This window comes from Talpa occidentalis, unplaced genomic scaffold (assembly GCF_014898055.3).
Source record: "Talpa occidentalis isolate TD23 unplaced genomic scaffold, MPIMG_talOcc4v2.1 talOcc4.4, whole genome shotgun sequence".
In the NCBI taxonomy this organism is placed as follows: Eukaryota; Metazoa; Chordata; class Mammalia; order Eulipotyphla; family Talpidae; genus Talpa; species Talpa occidentalis.
The window spans coordinates 14,815,042-14,839,359 of record NW_023604295.1 but is presented as its reverse complement, the minus strand read 5'-3'; the positions used below and the strand labels follow the sequence as shown (position 1 = coordinate 14,839,359).

Sequence of the window (24,318 nt, the reverse complement as noted above, 5' to 3'; positions counted from 1 at the left end):
TTTAGCTACTAATTTCAAGAAAAAGATGGAGATAAACAGGAGGTGTTACTAAATTCTACCTGTCAAAGGAAGTGAAATTGAGGGAACAGCATAAGTAATGATTCTCATTTTCAAATATTTTAATTCATTAGAAATTGAGAAAAGTGTTTTGTACTGCACTACCAACCACACTGTAGCAAGTGAGTCTCACTACTCAGTCAGGGCCACTAGGAAGCAAATAATTAACACATATGTGTAAGAATGACCGTATGTACATGGTCAAATCATTGGACTCTGAGCTTTGAGATTAATTCATCAAAACTGTTTTGTTGCATGAAGGTATTCTCTAACATTTTTAAAAAATATCTACAGGATAATAATTATGTAAACTCTATAGCTAAACCTCCCTTTTCTTTAATTCATCTTTTCTGACTTCCTTGACATCTATTGCTGTCCTTTTTTCTGACCCATCAACAGACATGTAAAATGTGAAAGTAACCCATCCACAGGCAAAACAGACTTTGATTCCTCTCCTTCTCCCTGCAGAGACACAGGGATTCCCCAATTCATGCAGCATGTAAATCTAACCTTTTTATGGGGTATGCTCTGTTTTTAAAGCAGCCATAGCCAATACTGGTTTGTTGCAAATTAATTATAATTGCTCATTATATTCCATGATATGCATTTGAATAAGACATACAGATATGTTGATAATATGTAGAAAGTGCAAGAAAAGAAAGGCATTCCAATAATACTTCCAAGAACAATTTGCCATTCATTATTAACCTCAATTTATCCTTTCAATAAGTTAATAATGATACAAATGTAATAATGATTACAAAGATCATGTAGTGAACTAGGAATATATCTTTAATAAGATAGCACATATGACTATTTTTTGATATTTCATATTCCTCAACTCAAGGTCACCAATAGTTATATAAAGAATGCTTACGTCAAGCATGGTACCTAGACTGACATTTTAGCAGTTCAGAGAAGAAGCCAAAATTAAATTTTATTATGTTAGCAGAATTACTTATATTTAATGAGTTATTCATTTAGATTTTCTGACATCTAATTACCGGTCAAATTTTTAACCCTGAAATGAATAAAATATTGATCATTTGGGCAAATACTCTTAGATGAACATTTTTTTTACTGTTCTGAAATATGCATAAATAATTTTAAAATAATTCTCAGACATTTTACAATAACAGGCTCTGTGCTTTGCCTTACTTTTATAACAAGTAGGAAATTTTAAAACTGTGAACAATATAGTTGTTACATTTCAATAATGAGACCCCTAGAGATAAAAAATTTTGGAGTACTTTTAAAAATTCAAAAGTATGTGCGTTTCTGATTTATTATCTTCATTACCTTCACTTTACATTATTTTACATGCAGCCATAAAAACTTAGAGTACCTTTTGGTCTGAGAATTGTCTGTCTACAGGTCTAAATAAATGATACTATTGGTAAGCAAGGAATGACAATTCAAATTATTTTAAGTTTCTCTTTCATAGCATATAATACTTTCATTCTATCTAATGGGTTCAAATAAAATTCTGGTTCTGAATATATTAATATGAACTTGTGTGTTAAGGTGAGCTTTTTGTTATTACATCTAAACAGAAATATGTGACTTTGTCTATTGTTGTGTATATCACATTACCAAATGTTAAATCATTTTGGAAGTTTGATCTGTCCATATTATATCAGTGATGATCTAGGTTGATTTACTTAATGCATGATTGTTATTGTCTTCATGCAGAGTGTCAGAATTCATTTCTTATATAAACCTTGATGTTACCTTCTGTCTCTTCCCAAACTTTCCTAATATATCTTCTGTTCTACGTTTTATTGTTCAGTCTTACTGGCTTTTGTACTTTCATCCAAACTCTATAATTATGTGTCAGGTCACTATAAATGCCACCAGAACCATGTTTGAGATATGCTGACAGAGTGTGCCTAAGATGTAGCTGTAATTCACTCATATAAACTTTCTTTTGACTTGAAGAAACTTAGATACATTCCCATTTTTTATATTAATAGTCATTTGAAGTAACTATTTTATTTACACCACACTCATATTATTTCCAAAATCATTATGCAGGTGCATATACATGCATTGGACATGGACAAAACTGAAATGCTTTATGTCTTAATTTTTAAAAAGCCTTTTTTCCCCATTGCCTAAAGTTTTTCAAGTGTTTAAAGAAACAAATCTATTTAATATGTATCAGTTCTATAATTACATATTAGTTTTAATTTTATTTTTATACTCAGCCATTCTTATTAAATGAATACTTAAAATTGTAAGTATGCACAGTAGTTTATAAGTTATAAATTTTGAAAACCATTTAATTTAATATTTCTATATAGGAATGCCCACTTATATTCAATTTAAATTGAAACTATAATAAGGAAAATTCCACAATAATTTCAACTCCGTGCAGTTGGATTTAGGATTATTCACTTATATTCAACAAAATATAGTGTGCAAGAGAAAATTAGATCAGCTACTTTTGGATCTGGATAACTTTTTCAGAAGCATGAGAAATATTTATGAATATGGAATATCTATATGAAAAATGGAAAAATGAAATTACATATGATTTTAAATTGTATGTGATTGTAGTGATTTAAGATGGATTTAGATTGCTAATATGATTTTTAAATATGTTTGGGTCTAGGTTTCAAGAATAGTTAACTAATACTATATGCAATATTATTTTCAGTTTATAATAATTAATAAATATACCAAATCACAGAAAAATACCTGAAAATTTTCACCTATTTCTTTTCGGTTATGGTATTAGTAGCATTAAGATATTTTTAATTGTTTAAGTAAATAATGTTATGATGCTATCTAAATATATCATTTATAATTTTCTTTAGCCCTTTATGTATTATAATTATACTCAAAAAATAATGAAATAGGGTCATGAGGTTCATATATGCATGTTTTATGTTATGTATTGTATTATGATCAGATCTGTGAGGTATAATGTAACATCCTTTAAACAACCTTTGAATATGTACAAATTAAATAGACTCTTCTTTTTTGGCTTTTTTTTCTTTCTACAATAATATTCTCTCTCTCTTCTCTGTGTTTCTCTATATATACCAACTCTCCCATCCTTCCTCAATTTCAAGCCATGATTAAAAAAGGATTCATTTATTGGTCAATTTTAAAATCTTAGTTAGCATTTGTGACATGTATATAAGCCATAGAACCTTCACCATTGATTGAATAGGCAACCCAAATTCACATATTTCAGAAGTTTAAAAATTGAAATATTCTAAAAGTAGATCCCTTGAAATGATTTCAGTATAAATTAAAATTGGTAAAAAGTACATTTCTAAATCAACTGATTATGTTCTACAGAAATAAAGAGCATTATTTCATCACTATTAATACTTGATAGTTAGGATTTATAAGGTATTACCACAGTAATTTTTCCACTTAACTATAGAAAAAAAAATATTTCTGATATCTAACATTTTTTCTTCCAAATTAACTCTAAATTGGAGTGTAAGTCTAGAATTAACTTTTCAACTTTTAAATATACATTGGTAGTATTATCTCTATTTCATTGTATTTAAAAATTTTATATAATACATAAATATTATGAATGAATTTAAAAGACATGTCAATGTTTATGTAAGACAAATATTCATTATGTTTAAATTTAAATGCTTTGAAATACGAAAGTGGTGGGAGTGTAATAACAAAAACTTTGGTTTCATTATCTTAGCTAAGATTAATTATAAAACAAATAAAGATAGCTGGGAGAATTTCCCATTATGGCTATTAACTAAATTCAAAGCCTAAAATATCTATCTACAAATGATACCAAAAAGTGAAATATTTATAATGTCAGTTGTAGCTACTGTCTGGCAAAATAGGGGGGAAAAGTCAAGGAAAACACATATGTTCAATACTTCTATTATATATCTGTGGTGATCTGATTTGAAACTGATGTCCTCATGTCTTTGTTGGTATGCTATTATTTTACCTACTTTTTAAAGATACATAAATCCAAGTAAAATTAAATTTCAATTTGAACTAATCTAATATTTATTGTATTCAGTCTAGATATGTTGTTTAATTTCTTAATTTTGTGTTATGGTGAAATTCAGTTATTCTTTATCATCGTATGTTAAGAAATAATACAAAGTTACACATTGAAAAATTGCATAATACTAAGAGGTAACATCATTTTTTTTTAAATTTTGCCAAGTTTATCATTATTTTATGTATGTACTAAATGGGCTCTATGAAATAAGTCTCCTAGCTATTATTTTTTTCCCTAAAAATAGTCTATCACTACTATTTTAAATAGCATTCACAGTTCATGAACTTCTTTCCAGAATATTTTTATCTCACATCTTACACTGATGTTATGTTTAACACTTCAGTTTAAAAGTAACTATTTCAGATCATTTTAATTGCATTTGTTTTCATCATAGCTTATTTTCTTGGGAAAAAATGTACATGTTATAAGTGTATTGTCCTCAGTATCATCTCTTATTTAAAACCCCAGCATAATATCCAACGCTATGTGTAATCCTATACATGTGTTTCATAGTATATTAAATGTCATTTTATTTTCTGTACTTTTGTGTCTCCATTGTTGTAATAAAGAAAACTGAGGAAAATCGCTGTTATATGTGTTTTCTTTATTACTGGTGCAAACCTTTTCTGTCCTTGTTGTGTGTTTTCATTTCTAACTTGACCAAATCCAATATCCCAGTGTAATAAACATGTAAATAGTGAGTGTTTTCTCTTTGGGAATGAATAAAATATGAGCAGACTTATTGTATAAAGAATTTAAAATGGTGCGAAATACTGTTACTTTCATAGTACACTAGTTCTAGGGTCCTCTTAGAAATGATTTGACTGAGAAGTCAAAATAATGAGGTGATATATTGATAAAGCACATGAATATAGTTAACAATTTCAGTAATGCAAGTATACCTTCAAAAGTTTATAAAAGAATAAATGAATACTTAAAGTGATTTTTCTCCAGTTCCTTTGGTTAGAATATTGCAGTCAGTCCATATGACCACCATGAGAATAAACTCATTGCTCATCCATAACCAAGGTATGAAACAAAAATGACTTTGGAAGCTTACAGATAATGATACAGAAATAGAGCAGGTTTATTTTTGATCATGCACTGTGTCAAATGCTATGTGGAAAGCAAAGACAATATTTCATTATTTCACTCACTCTTCATAAAATCTGATATCATATCTCCTATGTTTTAGATGAGAATATTGAGATCTACAGATGTTAAATAACTTATACAGTGAGAAGTCACAGTTAGATGCCAGGTACAGTGTTCTTAAGAGATTATACTATTTTTCATTTATTTTAACACTGAAACTGGTTCAAATGATAATCCTTTAACATCTAAAAAAGCAATTGCTGACTGAAACATGAATATATATTTTTCTTATACAGTCAAGTGCATTGCCAGATAAAAATGAAATAGTAGAAAAACATTAATTTTCAAAATTTGAATTATTCAAGTACATATTTAATCTTTCCTATTCTAAAGCAACTCACTCCAAAATTTATGTCTTTATATATTTATATATAACATATATGTATGAGTCATCTGTTAAAACATGCTTATATATTTTCAAAATAATAATTTCAGTATATGTATATTTTGGTGTAATATTTATACTTTCATAAGATGATACAGTATTACAGAAATGTTATACATTGGGAGAGATTTAAGTTGTTTTCTCTATTGTTCTTATTTTTATTTTTCCTGAAACCCCTTGACTATGAGATGATATCATATGGAAAGTAACTGGGAATTTCAGATCTTTTTATGATGACTGTCACAGTAACTTTTTATTACTTCATTAGTTTTATATTACTTTGTTGCTTTGGGCTGCTGTGAAATAACTAAAGAGATCTGGGGTGATTCTATACTTCTAAGTCATATACAATGTTGTAAACAAATGTTACTTCAATAGAAATATTCAAACCCAACAAAAGAAAAAAAATGGAGATCCAAGGAAGTCTATTTTAATATTGTAATCAAACACCTTATTATAGTAATAAACTGAGGATCAGAAAAATCATGTCTGTTTTCTTTGACATAGTCAAGAACTTAAACTCAGTTTTTCTCAGTTTTATCACATTGGCCTAAATCAAAGATAACGTAAGTAAATCTCTGGTCTATAATTTATATGGTTTTATGTTTTTGACCTAGTTCCTCTGCTTCTTAATTTATCCACAGAAGAATCAATGCAGCAAAGGAGAAGCTGTGCATCGAGTCAACTAGTATTTTTCTAGGAATTATGGTAGTTCTTCTAGTCAGTTTCACTCTTCCTCACTCTGTTACACGTAACTGCTGCCCCACGGTCAATGTAATAAGCACGCTGAGTTTATGATTTTAAAAGAATACCCAATTTGAGCCTGCCGGGTGGCTTGGCGGGTTGAGCACAGCGCTATGAAGCTGTCCGCAGCCTCTGCAGCACGGGTTCTATTCACTGCTGGCCAGGGAGATTCCCACATGGCACGGCAGACCTCTCCTGCTGCACCCACTGCTCCCCTCAGCAATGTACTTCGTCAGTCTGCCTGTTCTGTTCCCTGCTCTGTTTCAGGTGAATCCTCTCACCCTCCCGTGCCTCTGGCCTGTACCCCAGTGCTTGTATAAATAAATCTTTAAAAAAAAAAAAAAGAATACCCAATTTCATCACTTTCTGATTTTTACACATTTTCTGAAAATACCTTGTAAAATTATTTTCACTTTTGGCAGAAGTAGTCACGTCATTATCTTTTAATGTAATTTTACTTACCATATAATAAAAGCTAGAATGCATACTTCCATCTCATTTTTATCTTTTCACTTGAGAAATCAAAATTTACAGCTTCAAACATGTTACATAGTGACTATAGTCTTGTTTCTATACTGATTCTCCTCTCAATACAATTAGTAATATTAAATTATTAAAACATTCACATTAGACTATAGACTTTATTGTTTTGTTTTAATGTGGTTAAAACAAAAATTAAAATTTCTGCAAACTAGTATTTCTATTTTGAGGAATTCTTCAATTTACTATTGGGCACTCTTGACAATTTGCTATTGGTTAGTCTTTCACAAGAACTAAACTGGATATGCATGCTAAACACAAAGCTAAGTACAACAATTCCTGATGCTGTTGATAAAAAATTTTCATTTTTAGTGCTTTTTGGTGAGAAACAAAAAAGGGGTTTTCATATTCTAACATGAAGCTCATTGTTCTGTAAAATGACTGAGACATATAGGAAAATTTATTTAAGGGAATACAGAGAAATACCTATCAATTGCAGAGTCTGGTATGGTTCATTCGTGTGTTCCATCATCAAAAACAGAAAGATGAAATATTTAAGAGTTGCATTATTCATCACTCAACATGACATCTTTTTTTTAATCAACATGTCATTGGGTTTTTTTCTTTAGTTGCTAAAGGATATAAAAGAGTCAATATTTTATTTGTAGTTATTTTCAGTTAATTGAGACATTTAGTCATTTCCCATGCAGATTTTAGAGATATTTTTACTGTATTTTCTCCCTTTTTAAGTAGACTCTTTTTTTAAGAGCAGTCTTAGGTTCCTGGGAAAATTGAGGGGAAGGTAAAGAGAATTCCATTTTCCCTGTTACCATATGTGTGTGTGTGTGTGTGTGTGTATATATATATATATATATATATATATATATATATATATAGCCTCCCCCATTATCAACACAGAGTGGTATATTTGTTACAAATGATGAACCAACATGGTCATATTATTTTATCCTGGTGACCACAGTTACATTAGGACAACACTCTTGGTGGTGTAAATTCTATGGTTTTGATGTATGTATGATGAAATATACCCACAAATTAAGTATCATACAGAATAGTTTCATTGCCCTAAAAATTCTGTGCTTTGACTGTTTACCCCTTTCTCTCTCCTAACCCCTGGAAAAAGTGTTGTTTTTTACTGTCTTCATAGTTTTGCATTTTTAATAATGTCGTAAAGTTGGAGTCATGTAATAATCAGCATTTTAAGGTTGACTTATTTTACTTTGTAATATGCATTTTTTTCTTCCATATCTTTTCTTGATTTGATGGCTTGTTTCTTTTCAGCATTGAGTAATATTCCTTTGGATTTACCACAGTCTGTATAACCATCACCTATTGGAGAATATATAAGTTATAGTGTTAAAATAAATTGAAAATCTACACTTTCATTTTATACTGACAGTATATAATATATTAATCCATATATCCTATATGTGTTATTAACAGCCATTTTAATAATATAATTGATTTTTGGCCATAATCCCAAGGCAGAAATAAAAGTCTCTTGATGCAATACAGTGAGTTTTTAGAACTGGAAATTTCTCAATAGGTGGAATGTTACAAATTCCTTGGAATATAATAATACCATCTATATATTGTTTACTTTTTCATTTATGCTGTCATATATTTAGGAAATTTAAAGTTACACATATTAATGACTTATAATTTCAAGAACCAATTTGTAGATTAATTGTATTTTAATTTACATGGATATGTTTTAAATTTTTTAATATAGTCATTAAGAAAGCATATTACTTTCTGTTCCTGAAAATATTTTTTTTCCTTTTTCTGTACATGGAACAGCCTTTTAGTATTAACAGAAAACTGGGACTAGCTTGTTAGTGGTTGAACCATAGAACTAAAATGTAAATAATTCAGTTCTTTAACACAGGTCAATATGTTTTGATCATATTTATGCGAATCTAAGAAGCTCCTTGTCCTACTAGTTAATAATAACCTTAATTTCCTATAGTAAATAATCATTTTTCACAAAATCAAACTGAACACATAAAATATGAACTGTGTAAGGAGAAAGTATAGATTTGAGATAAGAAAAAACCTTCAAAAACAGCAGTTTGAATAATTATATAAAAATATATCTCCTTACTCCATATTTTTTTAATAATACAATGACTTTTTCCCCACACCTTCATCCCGTGGATTCATAGACAATAGATTCCAGAAGCTTAGGCTACTTTCTATACTTTGTCCCAAAACTCTGCTTCTCTGGGTGGGGAGAGTGGCATTACAGTTGAACTCAAGGACCTTTCTCTTTGGCTTCATTTTTTCTTTCCTGATCATTTTCTTTCACAAGTTTTAGGATGCCATCTGGGCAGATTTTAAATATATTGCCACGTGGACTTCTTAATATGCCCAATAGGAACATTATTTCTCATGGGGATGTCTTGCCCTCATTTGTTTACAGAAATGCCATGCTGGGTAACATTATAGTCTCTTCCAGTGTTACCATGGTAACATGTATGCGAGGTTCTTTTTTGAACAGTGCCACCCTCTTGATGTCTTCATCTTATAAATTTGCGTTTGTGCAGTCCAACAAACGATTCCACGTTTTCTGAAAGGCCTAGAAAATATATAGCAGCCCCCCACCTCACTCCGTGCTGGTTATTTTAGTGGCTCACTGGACAATGATGGTTGGGCCAAGCTTTATGCCATTTTTGGTCTCCATTCCAACGCACTTAATCTGAAATGCCAGTGTCCGTAGGAGCACACATGTTTATTTGCACAAGGTCTTTAGTTATTTAATAATTTCTCAGGACTTACAGTTGCTCCGGATTAAATAACATTAAAAATAATCATCTCTAAAGTTTTCAGTAACTTGAAATACCTACCAGAAAAGGGTGGTTATCTCCTATTTTTGCCCTTTTTTTCAAAATAAGAATTTATTAAAATTTAACACAGCTTATTTTAATTACCTTATGTTAAAATATGTACTTTTAAATCATTGTGAATTTGACAAGTTTCCATCAACACTTTTATAGAACAGTAACTACCTTTTAGATTACTTATTACAGGAAATAGTTTTACCTTTACAAAGATATATACTAGAATATTATGGAGGGCTGGATTGATATTTATAAAGCAAGGGGAAAGTGATGTACCACTTAAAATATCTTCCCACTAAAAGGTATGTGGGCTGTACATACTTATGTGTATTTATGTATATATATTTATATATATATAACTTCATGGTATGTATCTCTAATATATATTTTTAAAACTATAATTAGACATTAATATTCTAGTGTTAATTCAGTAACTAATCATAAATAAGAGACTGACTTTAATAATTTCCTCCCTTCTACAATCCAAAAATGGAAGAGCGGTTGAAATGCCTATATGTATTATGGAAATATGGGTGGAGTAAGAAAGAGGGAAGATAGATTGCACAGCAAGAGCCCACATCCACAAGCTACCTTGTAACTACTTTGCAATTTTATCTTCACTGATAACAATGTTCTTTTCACAGCTATCCACAGATACTGCTAACTTTACATACTTTTCCCTTTAAATCATTCATTGAAAAATGCATGAGATTACATGTTGTATCTCACAGTTTTATTTCAGTTAGTTCAGTAAGCTGCTGAATATCTGAATAATGAGAACTGGAGTGAATGTTAAGAGTTGCTAACAAGTGCATTTCCTCAGGATGCTAAATGATGTAAATATTTTTTTTTTTATCATGAATACGGTGAGCTGTTCAAAGGTGAACCAAGACAATGACAGAGTAAAAATATCAAAAGAAGTGCAGTCTTTAGGGAAGAGCTTTTGATCCATTGTGTAATAATCTTTCTATAGTTTTAATCTATTTTCTATTTCAATGAAATTGCAGATTTGTAAAATATTATGTAAAATACCCATAATAATAAATGTATTCATAATGACAGAATGAAAAAGGCAACAGTAATTAAACTAAAGAATAAAAAAAATGAATGACAGAAGAAGAAATAACAAAAAAAGTATTATTGTCCTCAAACTGAGCAAAAGTCAGTGTCATCTGCGGAAGAAAGCATTCTTGCTTTCATTCATTCTTACATCAGTCTTACAAAGATCAAGAAAAATATTTTTTAAAAGATTTATATTTTATTCATTTACACATAGAAGAACTGGGGTGTAGGCCAGAGGTGCAAGGGGGTGAGATAATTCACCAGAGGCAGAGTGGGGAGTAGAACAGGTGGATATACTGAAATACACTGCTGAGGGGAGCAGCAGGCGAGACAGGAGAGGTCTGCTGTGACATGTATGTCGGCTCCCTGGCTGGGATTGACCTCAGGCCTTAGAAGTGATATGCTGAGATTTAAACCCTAGACCACCAGAGTGGCCCCTCAAGAAGATTTTTAACTTGGCAAATGGAAGGAATGGGATTACCAAAAACAAAAATTACTATATAAATAGGAATTATTTTGAAAGGAAAGTGTTTAAACTGAAAAACTTGGTGAATTCTGGTCACAATGAAATGCAGAACTAAAATCCAGAAGAAGAGAAATAATCATAAAGCTAACTCCTTAATAAAGATAACACAAAAAACAATAATTTAAATGAGAACACTTGTATGATATATTTAAATTTACTTGTATTTCATAATTTATGAATGTTAATATCCAAAAGTTTATACTAGCTAAAATCTAGGAAGTTTTTTTATAAAAGGAGATTTTTATAAGATATACAAACAAATAACAAGAAGACATAATTTATTATTATTCCAAATTGACCAGAAAACAATAGCTTAAAGAAATAATCGTTTATTTGTATGATGCTTTGGAATTCCCAAAGTGCTGTCAGATATGCTGCTCAAAGAATACTTTACCTGGGATACATGGGAATTGGTATCTACATTTTATTAATATGAAGCAGAATAAAAAACTATAATTTAGATATATCCACCGATAGTATGTGGACCAGGAAATAGGTGAAAAAATCACTGTTGTTGAAAAAAAGATTAGTATTTCCATTAACATTTATTTCATATAAAATGTGCATTGCATTTTTCAAATAATAATTATATTATAAAATATTATCTTTATTATTCAAGAGGAAAACATACCTTAGGAAAACATTCCATTTTTCTCCCAGTGTATGGGAAATTAATGATATGAGTGTCCTAGAGTAGAACAATTTAAAATTCAATTAGAATTCCTCTTAAGTTTGCGGATTGATTTTTTTTAATTTTGAAATTAATGGAAAATGATATTTTAATCATCCTTGCTAATGTAATTTGCAGTGATTTTTTTCCTATCTTTTTAATTATTTTTACTTTTAGTGAGGTAACAGTTGTTTACAACAATGTATATATAATTTGGAGGTTTAGGTTCACATTTCCTTAGATGTAGATTATAACACCCCACCTATCACCAAAGCACACATAATCCTTCACCACACTTCATTGTGTCCATCTGCCCCTTGCTCCCCTGGCCCTCACATTCCCCCTCACCCCCAATAGCTTCAGTTCTAAGACACATCTCTGGGTTTGTTTGGTTTAGTGTTTCTGGTTTGTTTTGTTTTGTTTTGTTTCTCTACAGTCTAAATATGACTGAACTGTTTGCTATTTGTCTTTCTCCTTCAGACTTATTTTGCTTAATAGAATCCCTTCCAATTTTATCTATGTTGTCACAAATGACAAGAGTTCATTTTTTGATAGTTGAGTAGTATTCCATTTCTTTACTTAATACAGTTAAGGGGGTATTGACACAACATTGGAAACATTAGAAGTCAACCATTTGTTTTGAACAGGGAAATTAAATGAGTCAAAAGGTACAAATGAGAGGGAGTTTAATAAATACCAATCAGATTGTTTCCCATAATTGTTTTCAGTAATAAAATATGTACTAAAACAGATGTTTGAATTTTTCAATTTCTAAAGTTTTGCTTATAATTCAACTCCAATCTAAAATTGCTTCTTTTGATAACAGCAATAAAAAGAATGACTGAAAAAAGGAAGCTAAAAGCAAGAATATTTAGATAAATAATGTACATAATTGAAACAAATATGATTAATTGGACCACCACGTGTAATACCACTACGTGTAATACAGTGAAAATAGTGACATTTTTCTATAATAAATAATACATTTTCATTTATTCATTTTATTTTATCTCTGTCTTTTGATTATTTAATGCTGAATATAGAATGTGTTGATTCTAGTATAGGTAAAAAATAGGAAAACTGAAGCTAACTGGTATCAAGGGATATCACCTGACTTGGGCCAATGTCGTCTCAGGAATGCAGTTTTCCTTTTTGTAACTTAATTGTATTGTTTTCCTATGAAATGGAGTTGTTGTGAAAGTAATATAAGGCATGTGTGAATGCATACTGGAAAATTAAAAAAGAAAAGATGAATTTAAATACCTTTAAATGACTTATGCTCAGTTTAAATTTTTTAAATAATTTTAATCATAATCAACTTATGAAGTATTTGCATTTTGGGTTTTTTTTTTTTTGCATAGAAGAAGTGGGGTGTAAGCCAGAGAGGTAGGGGTTAATAGGATTCATCAGAGACAAAGTGGGGAGCAGAACAGGTGGATCTACTGAAAAATGCTGCTAAGGGGAGCAGCAGGTGGGACAGGAGAGGTCTGCTGCGCCTTGTGGGCTATCTCCTGGCAGGGGATGGAACTCATGCCATAGAGGTGATAACACTGAAACTTCACCCCTAAGCCACCAGGGAGGCCCATAGCTGTACATTATTGAGAAAATAAATCACTGCTAATCTGTTTATCCTAATGATGTGATTTTGCTTGCACTTTCATCTTTGAAAAATCCAAGATCAAGTAAACTTTCCACAATAAACTAAAAACTGAAAAAGTGAAACCCTGAAAGTTTAACTTTCATATATTGTAATGTAACCTCATGGGACATAAAAACATATAACCATTTCAGTATTTCCTCAACCTGAAGTGTAAACATAACTTTGAAAGATAATTTAATTAAATATTTATAACATAGACTTATTTGATGTCCAAGCCCATTCCTCTATGACAAAAAATATATTTGGTTTTCACAAAAATAACTTCAAGTAACCTTTGAAATTTTAATTGTAAGCTTAAAAGTTTTAATTTTGTTCCCTAGGAAAAAAAGTGTCTATTTTAGCATCAGTATTCCTTTACCATAAGGTACTTTACAAATATAGTGTTTCAAAGAGCTTTTGTTAAAGTCGGAAATGAAGCAAATCAATATACTGGTATAATGCTGAAAAGGTCAGAAATAAAATATTTATCATTTAAAAGTTGACTAGCCAAACCTAAGTCATTAAAAAAATAGTGACTGTATTCTTGAGAGAATAATTAATGCTTAATAAGAAATACTGCCTGCACTAGGTTGCTAATAAAAAAAGGTATATTTACAGATGAATTTAACTTTAAATTGTCTATTTTTTTTCACCAAACCCTTATTTCCTTGGAATTTTATAATAGTTAAAATTAATAATAATGATGATGATGATGATGATGATGATAATCAATAAATTGGCCAAATTTTTACTTGGTGCTGAACGTAAGTGCTAGATGTGTTAAGTACATTATTACATCCACACTCCTACAACCCACTGACCTAACTTGTGGTGGTTGTTTTTGTAACTGTATCCATTTTAATGAAGAGACATCTGAGCCTTAAAATGAGGGGAAACACCCAAGTAGACCCATGTAGGTAATAGAAACAAGATTTTCTGATGCCAGAAACAGTGCATTTAAGAACAAAGCAAAACTCTCCATACTTGAAAAGGTAAATAAGGATTAACCTAATGGGAAGATATATGGTCATTGATCTGTTGAATTTATTGCCTCAAATCATGGCTGTATATGGGAGGAACCTAAACCAACTATGAGGGGAATGACTAGTTTAAATCACAAGGTCATTGATTCAATAAACCCACAGGGACTGAAGTATAATTGAATATGTATTATTCATCCATCCCTTCCTGATTGTTGGTTGGTGAATCATACACAATATACTGAAAATGATTACCTATGAATTTTGAAAAAAAAAGTTTTGTGGATAATAAAATTTCATAGGTGAGTTGTCCTCATTACCTTATAATAATAGACTCATGTTAGGATCATTTATATTGAAAATGAATGATGAATAAAATGATTTTTTAATCACTAAAAGAAAGTGATGTTTTTTAATCACTAAAAAGAAAGTGATCAATGTATGTTTGATATATTATTTATATAGCAAGAGATACACTAGTATTATTTTCTAATTCGTATATAGATATATATTTAAAAATTGAGAAATAATACTTGAAATTTCATTCTCTATATGTATAGTGAAAATTTAAAAAAATATTAAATCCCCATGACTGGAAAATACTTTTGTTTTTCCAGCCTTTCATCAAAGTGGGCATATGTATTAAGAGTATAGATATGTAGGAAGTAATTTCTGTGGGTATTAATTAGGCCATTTTTCTGTCAAGTAGCATGTTAAAATTTGATGCAGGAAGGAAATTCTTAAAGTAGTATGAATAATTTTTTTTCTCCAATGTAATTATTGTATTCATTACTTATTTCTTTTTAACAGAAATAAGATAATCATAATCAAAATTAGAACTCACGTGAACACGTGAGCTCTATTTATGATGATTTCATTATTTTTCTTATTTTTTAAAGATTTATTTTATTATACAAGAACTGGGGCATGGAAGGGTGAGCGAATTCACCAAAGACAGAGTGGGGAGCAGAACAGACAGATGTACAAAAAACACTGCTGTGGGGAGTAGTGGGTGAGACAGGAGAGGTCTGCCGTGCCATGTGGGTATCTCCCGGCTGGCCAGGAATCAAACCAGTGCTGCAGAGGCTGCAGACAGCTTCAGAGCTCTGTGCTCAAACCGCTGTGCCACCAGGGGGGCCCTATGATGATTTTATTGTTTAAGAGTTCTACTTCTAGATATCTCCCTGAATAATGCAAAAACGCTAATTTAAAGAAATATATGCACTCTTTTTGAACATTGAAGAGGGATAAATACAAATACTGGACAGTGTTGTTCATATGTGGGAAATAGGAAAACAAAATAACCAGACAAAGCTAAATCAAAAATAAACCCTAGAAATCTGACCATAAAATTGAGGTTACCAGTGAGGAAGAGGAGCATGATGGTGGGGCAAACAATGAATTATGATGGAAGACTGTGGGTGCCTTGGTGTTGGGTATGGTGTGGAAGCATACACCTGAACATTAGGATCCTTTTTCTGAATAATATACAATGATGTAAACTAATGTCACATAATTAAAACATTATTTCAAACAAAAAAAATTCAGAAAAAGAAAACTTTCTCATTGCAACATCTTGGAGACACTACTATTAATCTGTGTTCCAGCACAGGTGAAACAGTTTCCTGGTAAAGTGTCAGGCCAGCATGTCACAAAGAGAATGCTTTTTATTAACCTACCTGCAAACTAAGAGTGTTAAGAAAAAGGAATAACTAATATATTTCCTGGAATAAATAAGATAGATATATTCATATTAGTCATTTTACAGAAAAATGAACTAGTCTTCAGACAGGTGCAAATGTTCCAGATCATCCAACTAGTAGTAAATTAAAATTAAAACAGTGATATCAATTTCATTGGATGGCATTTTCAAGTCATTATTAAAATATTGGAGGGCTTCCCTGGTGGCGCAAGGGGTTAAAACGCAAACTATGAAGCTATCTGCAGCCCCTGTGGCCAGGGAGCTGACCCACATGGTGCAGCAGACCTCTCCTGTTGTGACCGCTGCTCCCCTCAGCAGTGTATTTCAGTCAGTCTGTCTGTTCTGCTCCCCACACTCTCTCTGATGAATCCTTTCACCCCCCACACCTCTGGCCTGTACCCCAGTTCTTGTATGCATAAGTAAATTTTTTTTTAAAAAATTGGCGCACTTTTAATAATGTGACAAAATTTATTTTACATATGTATATATGTAGGAATTTTCCTAAGAAACAATTTTCTCAAAACCGTGTGTAGCCTACCCTCATACTCACATACAGACATAACACTTGATTCATTTTTCATTGTCTCTTATCCCTTTTGTTATTTCTCCTTTGCCAGAGAGCATAATTCGCCTTATCCCCTCTCACCATTTCATAGATACTTTCTGAATTTCCTCCCCAATATATGCCAAGGAAAAGTGACTTCCATCTTCCCCAACCTGCTCCTGATATGACTTTATAAAAGTCCTAAGTATCACAACTCTGTAAAAGTATGCTTCTAATATATGTTAAAATATTAACTGGAACATATAAGTAAATCATTTATTCTAAAATAATGATTTAAAAATATGAATAGACAGGTATTTAAAATGTGTTCTCTATCAAGGTAAATGGCTTACAACACTCGTTTGCAAGTTTAAATCTTTAAAATCATTCTTAATAGAACATTTATTTAACACTTCTCTTATAGGAGTTTTGACTATATTTGCCTTTTAACAAAGTGCTGATCTATTAATGACTGCGACTTTCTGAAAGAGTATGTTAAGGATATAATAATATTCATTATCTTCCCCACAGGGAATCACAATGCATATTGGTATGAAGAGTTACATAAAAGTTTTTCTCTAAAGAAAGTTTCTAAAAATGATTCAAATCATTAACATATTAGTTATTTAAAATATCGCCTGAAAAGGAGAAAGACTAGCTCCCTTTCTCAGGAAATTGAAGTGCTACTGACCATTACTTTTTCCCTGTCTTTTAGTTTTGGAATTCTTAGGTATGATTTATTTTGAAAATAATTTTTTTAATCTTTCTTAATTTCGCATTTAATAGAATTCTTTTCTTTTATTTTTTAAGACACACTTTTTAATGGTCTTGGGCTTGGAGCAGTCATTGGCCTGGGTGTTGCCGCACTTTTGTTAATCCTCGTGGTGACCGATGTCAGCTGCTTCTTTATTCGACAATGTGGGTTATTGATGTGCATCACCAGGAGGATGTGTGGGAAGAAAAGTGGCTCCAGTGGCAAAAGCAAAGAACTGGAAGAAGGAAAAGCTGCATATTTGTGAGTATCAGACATCGGCATCCCATTCCATTAAACAAATGCCCACAGTCTCACTTGTGTGTTTACTCAGGCCCTTAGTTCTCTGTTTAAGGTAAAGTGTTTGACTATAGGATGAGTAGATGCTGCACTACCTGCTTCCTGATATTAAAAAAATATGACCTTAAATGTAACATATAATATAATATCATATAAAATCAAAAGACTTTGAAAATAGACTATTGAAAATTAAACTTTAAAATGGGATACCCACTGAAAATAATTACTGTCAAACTTCATATTTATTTTTTTAAAGATTTATTTATTTATGCATATAAGAACTGGGGTACAGGCCAGAGGTATGAGGGGGGTGAGAGTCTTCACCAGAGACAGAGTGAGGAATGGAAGAGCAGAACAGGCAGACTGACAGAAGTACACTGCTGAGGGGAGCAGCGGGCTAGACAAGAGAGGTCTGCTGTGCCATATGGGTTGCTCCCTAACAGGCTGGGGATCGAACTTTTGCTACAGAGGCTACGGACAGCTTCATAGTGCTGTGCATAACCCTTTGTGCCACCAGGGAGGCCCTACTGTCAAAATTTAAAAACAGATCATCAATAAAGAGATGATAGATAGATGATCAGTAGAGAGTAAGGTAGATAATCACACAAATTCATTGTTTATGATTTCCCCCACATTTTTTCAGTTTATATTGAATAAAAGAAGGAAATCAATAGTAATTAGAGTTAAAAATCTATTAAACTATGTTAAAAGAAATATGTTGATTTCTTCAAGTTGAAGAAGTGATTACATATAGGTTTCAAGATTGTATGTAAAATGCTATACATGCTATGCAATACATTTTTACAGATTCTGAAATTACTATTCCAAATTTTTGGTCAGAAGCTGTCTATATATCAGAAATTAAAGCTCTCTGTTGCATATCATTTAACTAAACAGAATATGAATTCCAAGAAAATATATAGAGCTAAATTTTATAGAGAATTCCTTTGTTTGTAAAAGAATAATTAAAAAGCTATATTTTTTTCTGTTTTGTTCATAGTAAGATAGATTTGTATTTAATCTCAAAAGTACAATAGGACTCAATGAAAAAAAAAACCAAGAAGCATATGAAAATGTACACATTCACATTTACACCCATGATACATATATGTGTATATTAAACTCTGAATCAAAAATGAATATTCTTAAGGGCTAGGACATTTCCTTTACTTTTTACATCTGTCTATTACATACTATTTTATATAACATTTCAATATGAAAATATTCAAATAAGAAGAAGGACAGGAAAGTTCCCCAGCAAAGAGGGGTCCCAAGTGGGTAGCCACTGAGGTGGTAAGATGGGTATAGTGGGAGAGGAGTAGGGGTTTGATCATTGAGTATCTCTTGTGTTTCTTGCTGATTGGCTAGGCCTTTGGTATATCCTATGCTGTGAAGGTCCACTGAGTTTGCCTGTGTTACTTGGCCTACCTATCTGAAACTAGTATGCTATTATGTTGATGTTCTGAACAATCAATTTTTAATTGAATTGGGGGAGGGGTGCACCCTCCTGGTCTGTGATTATTCCTTAGTCAGGCTGGCAAGGGGACTTGGGGCTTGGAGCACCCTGTTCCTAAATGACTGCCTTTACCCGTTTTCTAATTTCTTCCTTCATTTGCATCAACTATTATTGATTGATTGGATTTAGGATTAAGAGAAAGATGAAGAAACTTCATGTTATTACCTTAATTAACTCAAGGGATGTTGGTGACCATTTGCAAAATACTAAGTTGCATTCAAGTTCTGCCATTTATTTTTATTTGACTCATGTTTGCTAATTTATTCACTGACACTTTTACTTTTAAACCCTGCTGTGTTTAATTAACCTTAAAGACTTGGGAATATGAAAACACATGGTTCATTCCTTGCTTCTTATCCATCGTAGCTTTTACATCATAATTTCCCCTGCATTGAGAAAACAACAATCAAATCTTTTTTAAAAAAAACCTCTCTTGGGCCTCCCTGGTGGCGCAGGCAGTTGAGCGCAGCGCTGTGAAGCTGTCCGCAGCCTCTGCAGCATGGGTTCAATTCCCGGCCAGCCAGGGAGAATCCCACATGGTGCAGCAGACCTCTCCTGTCATGCCCGCTGCTTCCCTCAGCAGTGTATTTCAGTCATTCTGCCTGTTCTGTTCCCCACTCTGTCTCTGGTGAATCCTCTCACCCCCCCATGCATCTGGCCTGTACCCTGGCTCTTCTATAAATAAAATAAATCTTAAAAAAAAAATACTCTTCAAGTTGGAAGAAGAGCACAATAATCTTTTAAAACAGAAAATATAAAGTATCAGTGAGAAACAGGATCTACTGGTTTGATTCATTGTATTTTTACTTGCTTCCAAACATGATCCCAAGCATTCTGAGATTAGTTCTTAAATGTTATCAAAAGTTGTAAGACTGTATAGACTAGTTTAAAAGCACATTAATTACAATCTTAGAATAGTTTTTAAGGGTCATTGTATTCCAGGGAGAAAAAGAAAATCAATAGTTCACAGGATAACATTAATGTAAAATCTCAGATTATCCCATTATTTTGATTTTAGCAATTTAAATGTATGTTTATCTTGCATCCTGGTAGCTTATCTTATAAATCTGGCTAATAATATTCAGTTTATCAAACTGTAGTACCACTCTTACCCAAGTATTTATTTCAACAAATATTTAGTTGTTAGTATAGGCACTGTCTAAGTCTCACATATAGCTGTGAGAAAAGCAAGCCCCTGTCAAGATCTAGCTTTTACTCTACTGGGAAACATTTCAGTTATAAACACTCAAATAAATGTGTAATCTAGGCTATAAGTGCTATGTAAAAGAGGAAGTTACTTGTCATATTATCTAATAAGTTGTAAAATATAAAAAGAATCATGAGAAGTAACTAAAGCATGTGAGTGTGTGTGTTTGTGTGGGGGAGAGAGAGAGAAAAAGAGAGAGAGAGAGCGTTTGTGGCATTTTTTTTCAATATGGAAAAAGGAAAATATGCATTTTCTAACCCATTCCAGACTTCCACCTGGGAAAAGGGAGATTCAACTCAAATCCAATGTAGCCATCCTCTCCCTCTTAAGGGTGACAGAAAAGGACAAGAAGATACCTTAGAAACAATCGTGAAATTCACAATCCACACACCAGCCTTAATAAAAATAACTGGACCTAATTGTAGGATAATATTATGCATCTGTTCCACATCCCCTCCTGAGAACTGTAGGCCAGCTACAGAAGGAAAACATGTATTTAATGGGAATGCCAGAATGAGAAGAGAGAAAAGAACAGAAAAAAATAAAGTATTTGAAATAATAATACCTGAAACTTTCTCTAAACTGTTGTAAAACATGAAACCACAGACCCAGGTAACTCACAGAACAGCAGGGAAGATAAATCACAAATACAAAACAACCAAAATACCTATATTTAGACTCACCATTTGTAAATATAAACCAAAGATAAAGAAAAACCAAAGGAAAAAAAATCCTGAAATAAGTTGGATGAGAAAACTCATTACCCATAGAGTAACAAAGGTAAGAGTTACATCCAACTTCTCCTCAGAAACCAAGCAAGCAGGAAGAAAACAAAGTGAAATATTAATGTATTGAGAGAAAATAAACACCCAACTATAATCCTGTACCCTGTAAAATTTGTCTTCAAAAGTGAAGAAGCTATAAAGACTTTCACAGACAAATAAAAACTGAAGAATTATATTGTCAGTAGATGTGCTTTGCCAGATATGTTAAGAAAAAAATTCTTTAAAGAGAAGAAAATTATATTAATACAAACTTGTAGATAATCATAAATAACATAAAATTCCAGAAACCAGTCCAGTAGGTAATTATAAGCATATTTACAGGATATAAGGTCATGTATAAAATTCAGTCACTCTCTTACATAACAACAATGAACTATTGGAATTTGAAATTAAAGACACAATGCCAAAAAAAAAAAAAAGACTTTTTTCTGAGTGAAAAAATATATGGCAAAATGCGTTTAAGTAGAAAAAAATATATTCTTAATCTGACATGTTGAATGTGTATGGGGGGACATAGTATTAGGTCAATTTTATGATATGTCCTATAACGCATTCACTTTACATGTATAATTTTTTTCTTTATTTTTCTAGGAAAGATGGATCAAAAGAACCCATCGTGGAGATGAGAACAGAAGATGAAAGAATAACTAATCATGAAGATGGAAGCCCAGTTAATGAGCCAAATGAAACCACACCACTTACAGAACCTGAGTATGTAGCTAGCACTGCTTAATTATTTGGGGATAAATATTTGTAAAGTCATAACACATCGCTTATAGTATGTTTTTACAAATATTATCATTTATAGAAATTTTTTTCAGTAAAAATGCTTGTCAATCTCTAAAACCCATATATTTTATTGAGCCGTTTCTCATGGGAATCTTGCCATTATGTCAGAGAAAATCTACTGTTCCAACATGTAGTTATAATTTTATATAAAAATATAGAAGCACATTCCAGAATTAGATTTTCCTAAACTAAGCCTACTATTTAAGAAAGTAATACTTTCCAATGTGATTGATTTTTACTTCAATCAAGATATGTCAGGAAATCAGTCATGACTTTGAATATGGCAGTCTTAAGTAGAAATTGTGTAAAATATACACAAGTCTAGTTAAGAAAGAGGATATTTGTTAGGAAGAGAAAGAAATATTCTTAACTGTTCATATTTTGATATCTGCATACTAAATGGTATTTTGATCTCCATTCAAGATTGCTATTTACTTCTTCCTGCATCCATCAAAGATCCATTAAAACCAGAGTATATATTTCAGCAAAATCTATGAAGGTGTGACCACATGCAAAGCTGATATTCATGAGTATGAAAGTGAGATGATTCAAAGCAAAGGCTGTGTTGAGCAGTAGTGATAGTATTCCACTGAATGCCTCTGACATTAACAAAACACGACTATCACATTATCCTTTAACTTCTGACCTTTACATTTTATTGTTTTACTCAACTAATATCCCTTTATCTCCATCAGCTAGGTTTTCTTACAGAGAACTTTGATTTAGTCATCTCTCCTCCTAAATCAAGGGATGAGTGCTTTCACAGGTGAAGAAAATAAATTACTTCCTTCAGAAAACCCATTGATCTGCTCTCAAAGGGATGAAATGATAAATATTTAAACAAATATGAAGGACCACCCTATAGCTAAAATTTCAATAGTCATCCTCAGGTTATTACTGACTACATTTAGAGATTATTGCTTTCTAAATTGACCTACTTCTTATAGGGGCAATTTTCAGAGATGAGTTCTATAATCCACCCTTCAGAAATCAGAAGTATTTTCAATGAAGCATAATATTACACAATGAGACAATTTTTTGTCTATTAATAATTATTATATAGATACATAGAAGTTTATAAAAACTAGCTACAAAATGCATACATAGCTATATGCAATAGTATGTACAGTAATTTGAAGCAAAACAAAACAAAAAATAGAGTTAACAACTACTCAGGATCTCAATAGTAAGACAAATAATCACCATAAAATAATAGACTTAACAATGATATTTTTTAAAAACAAGATAAGCAGTAAAACATTATAATTGCAACAATACACCATCCAGAAATTAATTGTAAATACCTATTCATTACAAACTCAATACATGGTTCTTTGAGAAGTTGATGCCACTTCATGCCCAGAAATGAATCCTAGTAGATTTAGCCTTTTACTTACTTTTGACTAGTTTTCCCATAATAGTTTTGATTTCAGAATTAGATAACTGACTTTTCTACTAAAAATACAAAATAAAATAGAAGTGAAACAGAGATATTAGCATAGTAGCATTTACATCCACATTAAGTAGTGAGACAAAAGTCACAGGTGAATTGTCATTCAGTTTGTATCAGAATTTTTTGATGTGGAAAAAAAAAATTGTCAAAAGTGGAAAAATTAACCCCCCAACCAGATATATAAAACTTAATAGTAAACCATTGAATTTGAGAATGGTAGGACAATAGATAACACTATGGTAGAAAAAACTAGAAATCTTGATTCATTGGTATAGTAATATTTGTGAAGTTGTCTTAATATCAAAAAGCAGGTTTTTTACAACTTCATGGTTTGTATTTGGAGACAGCTCTCAAAAAAAGTACTCACAAATGATACAAATGTAGCAACAACAAAAAATAGTGAAAAGAGGCCTATTAAAGGAAACTTACATAGTAAATGTAAAAAAGGGGAGGAAGCCCTGAATATATTTTTTGCAATAAGTTCCAATATCACAGCTTCTGAAGTGTATGCAACTGAATATGGCAGCATCATTGATTTTTTTTACTAAAAAAAATGAGTATCAGAAAATCATCTCATTGACATACCAAAATGTAGTGGCTTTTTTTCATTCCAAAACACTCATATATTTACTATGAACAACTGGTTACAAATCAAGTCTCCCTGAAACAAAAGATTTAATGTATCTAATCTACAAGGATGTCCTTTCATTCA

At 31.4% G+C, this 24,318-nt stretch overlaps 1 protein-coding gene across 1 annotated transcript in view; it reads left to right on the top strand.

The window, feature by feature from the left end:
- Positions 1-24,318, top strand: part of NCAM2 (neural cell adhesion molecule 2) — a 413,941-nt gene that overhangs the window by 388,449 nt on the left and 1,174 nt on the right. The window contains exons 16-17 of the mRNA XM_054700347.1: positions 17,616-17,820; positions 21,956-22,075. Of these exons, the coding sequence (XP_054556322.1) occupies positions 17,616-17,820; positions 21,956-22,075 (325 nt within the window). The remainder of the gene's footprint in view (positions 1-17,615; positions 17,821-21,955; positions 22,076-24,318) is intronic.